The 10,635-nt window shown below is 31.2% G+C and overlaps 2 protein-coding genes across 2 annotated transcripts; both read right to left on the bottom strand.

Annotated features, from left to right (window-relative positions):
• Positions 1–294: 294 nt before the first annotated feature.
• LOC124915973 (probable galacturonosyltransferase-like 4) lies at positions 295–1,582 on the bottom strand. Its single transcript, XM_047456716.1, has one exon. The coding sequence runs from the start codon at positions 1,389–1,391 to the stop codon at positions 297–299; it is 1,095 nt and encodes a 364-aa protein (XP_047312672.1). The 5' UTR covers positions 1,392–1,582; the 3' UTR covers positions 295–296.
• Positions 1,583–8,685: 7,103 nt separating this feature from the next.
• LOC124915984 (cytochrome P450 CYP82D47-like) lies at positions 8,686–10,635 on the bottom strand. Its single transcript, XM_047456726.1, has 2 exons — positions 9,624–10,635; positions 8,686–9,541 (listed from the first exon to the last, which is right to left on the bottom strand). Exons 1-2 carry the CDS (start codon positions 10,614–10,616, stop codon positions 8,918–8,920), a joined length of 1,617 nt encoding a protein of 538 aa, XP_047312682.1. The 5' UTR covers positions 10,617–10,635; the 3' UTR covers positions 8,686–8,917.

Below are 10,635 nucleotides of genomic sequence, written 5' to 3' on the forward strand. Positions count from 1 at the left end.
TTATTTTCTCTTTGTTTTCTTTACATTATAAACTCAGAAAGACTTGTTTGTTTGTTTGTTGTGGAAGTATGAAAAGAAATAGTAGAAGAATGTCAAAGTTAATTAATTAGTTCATGAATCCTTTTTTTTAGTCAATTACAAGGAGAAGACCCACAAGTCTTACTTCCAAATGTTACAAAGAACTAAGAAAAATTTAAGGTTGGGTTAAAGAATTAAATAAATAATTGTAATTCTTCCATTCCTCTAACCTTCTCCCTTTTTTTTAAAAAAAAAATTATGCCAAATCATTCTCCCCTTCAATCCTCAAGGGAATGTTTGGATGAACGATAAAGATCATAAGGAGCCCAAAGATGATCAACGGCACAAGGCTTTCGAGTATCCAAACGAAGCCAAGGTTTTCCTTTTCCACTCCAATGAAGAAGACTAATCGGACCTGGATGAAGTTTCCGACATCTTCCTTCCAAATTATCTCCACCCAATCCATGTTGATTCCATCGATGATCAATCGCTTTAATATTCCCAGCCAAAACCAACAAAAATGGTGGTAATGAACCCAATTGATAAATCCTCTTCTTCTTCTGAACCGCCATCCAACTTTCCACTTTCTGTGTATACATTCCTCGCCGCCATTTGTTTACATCAACCACCATCACGCCGGTGTTGAAATAACACGGTCTCCTACCTGAAAACGTCGACACCAGCGATTTGTCCGACCAAAAAGCATCGGTGAAGTATTTGGTGAAATTTGCATGGCAATACTCTGGCGCAGCTAGAACCCTGTCTTCTAAATTGACATCCCATAACTTGTTAATATCGTCGACAACGACAAGATCTGAATCGAGGTAAATCACGCGATTAACATGGTCGGGAAGTATGTCGGCGAGGTAAATCCTGGCGTAGTTTAATGGTTGATCTAAAGCTTGACGAATTGATTTCGATATCTTGCCACGAACACGGTTAGATTGAAACTGATATAGTTTGAAGGAAAGGTAAGGAAATGTTGTCTTGATGCTAGATGAAATCTCTGGATTAAAACGTGACCAGAGAAAATGGAAGACAACATTTTCTGGGCAGGTTGAATGTTTGAGGACGGAGAAGACCGCGGCCATTGTTCCTCGGAGGTAATTTGCATCAAGGGTCATTGCCACGTGGACTTGGGATTGAGTACTGGGTACCGGACAAGATTCTCCATTTCTAAAAGCTTGAGCTTCTCTGAAGAGGGGAACTTCTTGATGGTCGGGTTTGATACCCACCCGAATAGGGGTTGCACCTATTCCGATTCCACCGCCGGTGACGGCGCCGGAGCCGGCGATGACATGGAGGTGATGGAAGAGATAGAGAGACAGGAGGCCGAGGAGATGTAGGGAAGATGATCTTCTCCTGTTGGCCATCCTGTCTTGTGGGATTTGGAATGGGGAAGAAAAATGGAGTAAAATGATGAGAAAAGGGAAATAATATGAAAAAATGTTGAAATAATGTAGCAGTCATTAAAACCTGGTTAAGAGAAGGTTTAGGAGAGAAATTAGTTAGAAAGCAAATGACTGATCACAAAGAAACTTAGGTAAGGAAGAAAGAAAAATGTTTGCTATTTATAGTATAGGATATTATGATGATTAGGGGTTTCTTATCCATCCTTTATTACAAAATCAAACCATTCAAAATTAATATAATTTTTCTAATCATATAAAAATATTGTTGGTATTTAAGTTCTCGGTAATTTTGATTAACATATTTCGACAATATTTTCGTTAAAAAAATTCCGCCTCAAAAGAGTTTTTTACCATGGAATTTGCGAGGATGTTTTAATCATTTATTCTACGTCAAATAATGTTGAAAATCTTTAGTAGCAATATCCATAAGAAGTAATGTATTTTTTATATCTAAATTTGTTTTTACTTAATTATTTCTCTATATTATAGTTACATATTCAAAAAAAATTATTATAGAGTAATAAAAAGGAGAATCTTAGCTTAATTTATATGAATTAAAATTGTAATAATATAATTGAAACAAAATTATTAACTATATTTTAAAAATATTTAGTTTAAATTTACTAACAATAAAAATTGAATTATAAACTAGAAATATTGTGAAATTTAGAAAAAGCGATACAATACTTTGAAGAAGTAAACGGTCACCACCGTTGTTCACCTTTGGCGACATTAATCATCTATGCTCTAAGTTCATTAACAACATTCTTTTCTTTATATTTTTCATCCTCACTCACATCTACAACATTAATCTCTTTATCGATATCATTTTCATTTGTCTATACCCCATACCAATTCTTTCATTTCATTTCATAATCAAAATTTTCTCTCCTTGCATCACTTGATTTCAAATTTATCTTACATTATATACTAATAAGCTTACACTAATCGAATAAAAGATATATAGAGCTCAAGGTGATGGAAAATATTAAATTTTGTATTATAAAGGGACTTCTAGTAAATAAAAACAATGTATACACAGTTTTCAACATACATATGCAGTAAATTCTTTTAAAAATAAATATGGTATATTCATTTAAAGTACACCATTGTAAAGTTAAAAAAATCACAAATCTTCAATTTGAAAACTTTTAACTGTTTTCTTAAAATAAAGTTGGTTATCATCCTTCTAATATGGTTCATGGTCATTGCACCAAGCATTGATGATAGAAAACTAATTAATCTTAAAATGTTTAATATCAGAAATGTAGGATTACAAAAAAAAAATATTTAAACCCAATAGATAACTTTATTAAAAAAATATCAAGAAATGACATAAACAAATATAATGACTTGAACTATACAATGCAAAATTCAAGTATTATTGCAAATAAGTAATCATCAATAATATGACAATAAAATATTAAATAGTTTAAAGAGATCAATAAACTAGAACTGAGTGATGTGATCTAAATAAAATAATTCAATAACAAAATAAAACACCATCAAATTTTTGACTAGGAAATCATGAACCATGTTTATGAGTGGTAATTCAAAATTGTTCCAATCAGTGAACACATATTATGGACTTTAATATGATCCATTTTCAGTAGACTAAACTTTAAATTAGAACATAACTTCACTTTATGGATTCAGAAGTCACGTTCGATAATAACTAGTTCACAGAAGGATGTAAAAACATAACTTGTTAATTTTTTTTTTTGAAAATCGGTTAGAATCATTTCATTAAAATTTCAAAAGTGAAAATGTAAGAAATTAAAACTAGACAAACCCTAACTATGATTAAGGATGACAATCAAAAATTTCTAAAAAAAACTGATTAGTATTCTTCCTAACTTGTTATCAGTCTAACTCGTTATCAGTGTAAATTTTCGAGTAAGAAAGAGTTCAGTATTAATGAAATTAATTGTTGATTGCACGTGAGCCCGGTACTTTTCTATTTTGTAGGATAGGCATATAGAGAAACTTTATATAAATATATATCACATTAATCAATTTTAAATTGAAATTATATTAAACATAAGTTTTTAAAATTATTTTATAAATTTATATAAAAATAAAAAATTATTATGTTATTCCTCAAAGCGAATATCTATAATAAATTTATAATTTATAAAATAAAATTTAAAATCTATATATAAATGAAGGATAATGGATAGTTTCTCATTTACATTTTGATTGCTCCTTTGAGATTGGTTTTTGAAAGGAGTGTTCAACCAGTCAGTTAATCGGTTAAGACTGATTTTATATTTATTTTACAAATCGGTTAATCGATCGGTTTTTTATCAGTTTTACTGGTTCTGTCGGTTTCGGTCGGTTAACCGTGTTTAACCGATAACCAATAACCGGTAATTCATTTTTTATAATTAATTGTTAAATTTAATTAAATGAATTTCATTAACTAGACAAGTCCGCATTATGGTAAATGGCAAAAATAAAAATAAAAAAATCTTTAAGTTAAATTAAAATAAAAATTTAAGAAACAAACTCTATTCTTTTAAACACTTGGTTGAGGTGTTGATATACTCTACTATTATAAATAGATTATTAAACTAGTTAAATTATTGAAAAATAGTTGAACTGACAACTTTTAAGTTAACTTAAAACGATATAACGGATTAACCGATAAACCAGTCAAATAAAATCGGTAAACTACTGTTTCTGTTGTCGATTTTTCAGTTTTTTTTGAACTGCCCTAATTTTATCTAAAAGAAATTAGAGTATTTACATTTTAATAAATTTAATTATTAATTTAAAATTAATAAAAATAAAATAAAAGTATTTTAATAATTTAATTAATAAAATGAATAATTTAATAATTAAATAATATTTTGTGGATTTAAAGATTTGTTTTAATGAAGTAAAATCCTTATCAATTTAACATAATCAAGTTAATGGTACATGCAGACTTAGAAATTTTATTTTGTTTTATTTACTCGTCATTTATTATTAATATTTATTTGAAAAGTCTAAACTAATGATTTAGTCTTCTTCATACTGCATAAACATATACAAGCATGTAAAAAACTTGAAGTTAAATCTTAAACAATTATTATTATTATTAATTTTAAGTTGACGTCTACAAAATTATAATTTTTTTTTGTTTAAATTGTCTAAAGTATATTTAATTTAATCCATATCTGATCTGTATTAATTAATAAAATGGTTTAATTACAAATTAACGAATAAATTTATGTTTGTTCAGCTATTATTTTTATTGATCCTATAATTATATATATATATATATATATATATATATATATATATATATATTTATTTATTTATTTATTTATTTATTTATTTATTTATTATTTAATAATTTTTAACAAATTTAATTAAATAAATAAATAATCAAATTAATTTATATAAAATTTAAATATATCATCATACATATTTGCTTTTTTTTTAAATATTATCATACATATTATAAATATTTTTATAATTAATTAATAAAACGATTTATATATTAATTATAATTTCAAATTAATTTAAATATATATTAATTAAATAAAATATCAATTTATATAAAATTTATAAATTTAAAATAGATTGATTATCATATTTAAAAGTTTAAACTAATTAATGATGTATATATAATATAATTTATAAATTATTAGTTAAAATTTTAAATTTAATTATATATATTAATTTAATTAAATAATTACGAAATTATATGATGTATTAAAAGTTTAAAAATTGTCAAAAATTTTAATTTTTTATTAATTATTATAATTATGAAGATATATATAATTAATAAATCTATTGATTGACCAAAATCAATATTAATTATACTTTAAATTTAATAAAAGAAAATTTAAAAGTATTGAATTTGATATATATAAACTACCAACTTTAATAATATAATTTATAAATCGGGATGTAAATTTGTTAAATTAAAAATAAAAATAAAAAATAAAAGTAAATGAAAGGTTACATTAAATAACATTTAATATTAAATTATTGGTATTATGGGTACACGAAATTTGCGTGGGACGCCAACGCAATTTGCATGGGTTGTGGGACGTCAACGCAATTTGAATGGGACGCCAACGCAATTTTCGTGGGTCGTGGGACGCCAACGCAACTTGCATGGTGCAAACATATCTATTTTGACATAGCATTACAAACATACCATACATATTGAGTGTTCAGCTAAATGGGCATGAAAGAAATTAAAATGCCCATTTTGAAGGCGATGATGTTGGTCAGTCGGGTCTACAGTTGCATGCGTCCGCGGTCCAGCGATGTTGTTGTGTCTCGTCGTCCTCCGACGTTGCAGGCGGATTTGTCGTCTTATGGCGTTGCTTGGGGAGTCGTTGATTCGGAGAGAGCGAGGAGTTGTTGCAGTTGGGGAGATCGGTCGCGGGGAGATGAGAAGAGGAAAAGGAGAGAGAAAAAATGAGGTGAAATGAGATGAAAAAAGAATAAAAAAATAATAGTAAGGGTAAAATGGTTAAAATTTTAAAAAAAAAGTTATATTTGAAAAAAGATATTATGAAGGTTAATTTTGTGAATGAGTTGATCAAATTTCCCCTCTCCCAAAGCAAATGTTTTTGCTAAGACCTCGTTTGAATACACTCTAACACCTTCCTCTAATATTTTCAGGTTTTGTTAAATCTAAATACTAGCTATTTTTAAACTTCAAACTCAAGCCCAAAAGGAAAAAAGTGACAAGAGAAGCTAGCGAAGACGAAGAAGTCGGTACACTATCTAGAAATATATCCCAAAAAGACCTAAGGGTGACAAAAATTATTAGAGAAAAAATAAGAGCAAAGACAAGAAAGACGAGTCCGAGGAAATCAACCCCTTGGTTTTAGTTGATTGATTGTTAGTTTCATCCTTTATTGACTTTTGTTCTTTTATTTCATGTCCGTGTGCGTTTTCTTAGGCCAAATGTGGATTCCTCGTGGCCATCGTGTGTTGATTTTGAGCAAATTGTTGTAAGCTCAATTTCAGTTCTTGTACTCCTTTACCCCTCACGGGTCTTTTAAATTAATGGCGTAAGCCATTTCTCAAAAAAAATTAAATACCATAGCAACATGTACACACTCTTTTCAAATAATTTTGTATAATTATTTACACGAGTTAAACCTATTCTTGTTTAGGACCCCTGGGCTACTAATTAAAGAAATTAAATGTTATAAATAAGTTTATCATAGGTAGATTTTATTTTAAAAAATCATCCTTAGGCAGGCGTGGAGGACATAGCGTGAAAGCTCTTTCTTGAGCGTAAATAGACAACGAACCACCATTTTCAGAAACTCTAGTATAAATACATTTATACATATATCATTTTATTGATTTTCATAAAATCACTTGGTGACTCTAATTTTCAAATAAATAATCTTTAAATTAGTTATGTTTAATTAGTTTAAATCGGGTTCTAGCTAAATTATTATTTAGCCCCCAAATTATTACAATATTAACAAATAATTAATTATTTTTATATAATTAATTTCTTCCGCTCCATCTATTATCAAAATATTTTAAAAACTAAATATTTTAATTTTAAAAGATGTCTAGCACGCAAACCAAGGTTGAAACGCATCGAACATCGAGCCTCCTCGTGATAGTCTCCCCATATTGCCATGAGTCTCTTGACGCATGTTAAGTGTCACAGTCCAATCTTCCTGGCCCAAGAAGAGGAGGAGTCTTAAGGAGAATGTCACGGCTCAATCTTCCTGGCCCAAGAAGAGGAGGAGGCTTAAGCCTGCTTAACCCAACGCAAGGAATATTCTAGCTAGAAGGCAGGTGCCAGATTAGTGCATCATTAATTGACAGTTAAAAGGTATGTCCTTGATTAGCGCATCACTAATTGATAGTTAAAAGGAATGTCCTTGACTAGTGCATCACTAATTGACAATTAGAAGGAATCCCTAAATTAGTGCATCACTAATTGACACTTATAAGGGAATGCCCTAAATTAGTGTGTCATTAATGTAATAGCTAGAACTAGTTCTATAAATACCTTTGATGTATTAGATTGTAAATTACCAAGTTTTCAAGTGATATAATATTATTCTTTGTAAGAGTGTATTCTCTCTCTCTAGAATTCTTGTATCAATTCTATTAAGCGTCGAGTGTTGCGTCGAGTAAGGCTGACTAGTTACTCGTTCTTGCAAAGATCGTAACTAGTGTCGCACGAATCGTTAGTGAAAAGACTGAGCCCGTGACATAAGTTATGGGACAGGATAGAGATACTGGGGTTTACAATAATATTTTTTTCGACTTTTACAGTCATTAATAATTTTCTCGACTTTTACAGTCGGTAATGATTTTTTCAACTTTACAATCGGCATCGACTTTAACAGTCGACGTCAACTTTTACAGTTGTTAATGATTTTCTTAATTTTTACAATCGATAATGATTTTATTGACTTTTACTATCTTTATCGATTTTTACAATCGATAATGATTTTCTCGACTTTTAACTGTCGGCATCAACTTTAACTGTTGACATCAACTTTTACAGTTGGAAATGACTTTCTCTACTTGTATATTGGTAATAATTTTTGACATTGAAGTTGTGCTCAACTTTTGTAGTCGAGCGCATGTCGTATGAAATGGAGGAAGATGGTTAAGTTTCAAAGTTTGATGGCGGTGAAAGTTAAGATAGTTGAAATGATGAGATTTCAAAATGAGTGGCAGTGAAAATAATGGAAAAACAGTGGTGGAGAAGATAAAGTATAAGTGTAGAGAAGATTGATGGAGAGTTTGTGATTTTAAAAGGAAAAAAGTGTTACAAAGGTGATGTGAGAAGATATATAGAATTGATGAGTAATAATATGTAAGCAACACTAACTTTTGTGATTGAGATATTTTGAAGAAAAATGTTGATGAGATATGAGTTTATAGAAAAACATCATCTCAATAAGATAAAAGAATGAAGACGTGTAAAAAGAAGAGTAAGACACATCTTTCTTAGGTGGTGAATCTTATGTCGACGACATCTGCATGTGGACACGATTCTATATATGATCGAAATATTATATATATTCTTCTACTCAATTCGACTGAACATTTTGATAAGATCGTGGATGTTAACCCTTATGAATGCTCGTATTGTCTGATGATTGATATTTAATTTACTTTGTATTTGTATTTTTAGTAAAAAAAAAAAGTAAATGAAATGTTACACTAAATAATCATATTGTACCTTCATGGACACTTAAATAATAAAGAAGAAGAAAAGCTAGATTCTACAAAACTACCTGTCTTTAATGACATGTTTTGAGTCTTCACACACCCAGATATTTATAAAAGAAATGAAAACAAGAAGAAGCTAGATTATGTTGCAGTGAAGACATTTTGTGGTCAAATGTATCCATCTTTTTATTATGATGCTAGTTCAAACACAAATATATGTTATTGAAAATTCAACTAAAGCCCAATGGATTTGACCCAGTACCAAAAGAGCTAGATAGAGCAGGAGGAGGCCGATCTTGAACTCATTCATATTCCATGAATCATGCATAAAGATTACTAGAAAGTTTAGGAATGATGATTAGTTCAAGAGGGGTAGCTTTAGATATTGACAATCCTTCAACCTCAGTCATATCTACAAGTTCATTGATGGGATTTAAGAACTTAAAAGACTGCACCAAGCTAGCTAAGATCAAGTGTCCCATTTGCATGCCAAGGTTTATTCCAGGGCACACTCTCCTACCGGCACCAAAAGGAATCAGCTCAAAATTCTGGCCACGAAAATCTATATTGCTATGAGTAGTCAGAAATCTCTCTGGCCGAAACTCTAATGGATCTGACCATATCTTAGGATCGCGTTGGAGTTTCCAAAGGTGTAAAAAGAGCCTTGTCCCTGCCGCCACATGATAGCCACCGACCACACAATCTCGTGTGACCTCTCTTGGGGCTGCTAGTGGAGCCGGTGGATATAGCCTTAGCGATTCTTTGATAACAGCTTGGAGGTATACCAATTTGGGAATATCAGACTCCTCCACGTTCCTTTCTTTGCCCACATGAATGTCCAACTCTTCTTCAACCTTCATCAACACATGGCGGTGGTTCATGAGTAAGCAAAGAGTCCATATAAGCATCGTGGAGGTGGGCTCTACTCCCGCAATATTCAAAACCTGATAACCATATATACATCACATAATTCATTATATAAACATATGACTTATGAGATAATACATAATTAATTGATATAAGTACCGAGCATGTTGCTTTGTTAATGGTATCAGCATCATAACCATTTATATTGGTCTCCTTAAACATTGAGATCATCACATCCATAAAATCTCGATCCGTCTTACCCCTACCGTGCTGATCATTGTGCTCTTCTAGCATCTTCACCATGAGTTGGTCGTATTCTTTTGATGTTTCTTTCATGACCTTCTCGTGACCACCTATATCTAACCATCTAAGACATGGTATCATGTCTCCCACCACATTTAAACCAAATAGATGTAAGAACTTCTTGAAAATTCTTTGATACTTTCGAGCTTCCTCCATGTCAACATCAGCCCCAGAATATCTTTTCCCGTAGATCATCCTAAACATCACGTTTGTTGTCAAGTCTGATATCCACTGCTTCATCTCCACCGTGACACCAGTCAAAGAAGTCAAGTCGTTGTCATCTACTTTATCCACCCATAACTTATAAAGTTGTTGGATTGACGATTTTGTCTCGGACACCCTTATATGGCTGAGCAAATTGAGTCGTGGCATAGACAACAACTCCAACGACACGAATTTTCGAATATCCCTCCAATATGACCCGTACGGGGACAAGGCAAACATGGCATAGTTGTACCCCAAGTGCTTTGATGCTAGCATTTGAGGACGCGATGCCACGGCTAGGTCGTGAGTAGTGGACAGTTCTTTGGCCAACTCCCAATTGCTAACCACAATAGCCTGACGAAGTCCAAGACGGATGCTGAAAATCGGGCCATATTTGTCGGCCATCTCAGACAATGTTATGTGGAAAAATTTGGGACCTCGGAAAAGCTTGAGGTGACCCAGAACAGGCCAAGCTCCGCTTGGTTCCGGTGGTTTATTAAGTTTACGATGAGCTCCAGCACCAAGAATTTGGAACACGTTCCCATTTAAGAAATAATAATAAAGGGACATTACTATAATAAATAATGCTCCTGCCATTGAAGGGCTCACAAGATCAAGAGAGGAGAAATCCATGGAAATCACCATGGCTTTAGGATTTAGGATT

The sequence above is a fragment of the Impatiens glandulifera genome, chromosome 1 (assembly GCF_907164915.1).
Source record: "Impatiens glandulifera chromosome 1, dImpGla2.1, whole genome shotgun sequence".
Lineage (NCBI taxonomy): Eukaryota > Viridiplantae > Streptophyta > Magnoliopsida > Ericales > Balsaminaceae > Impatiens > Impatiens glandulifera.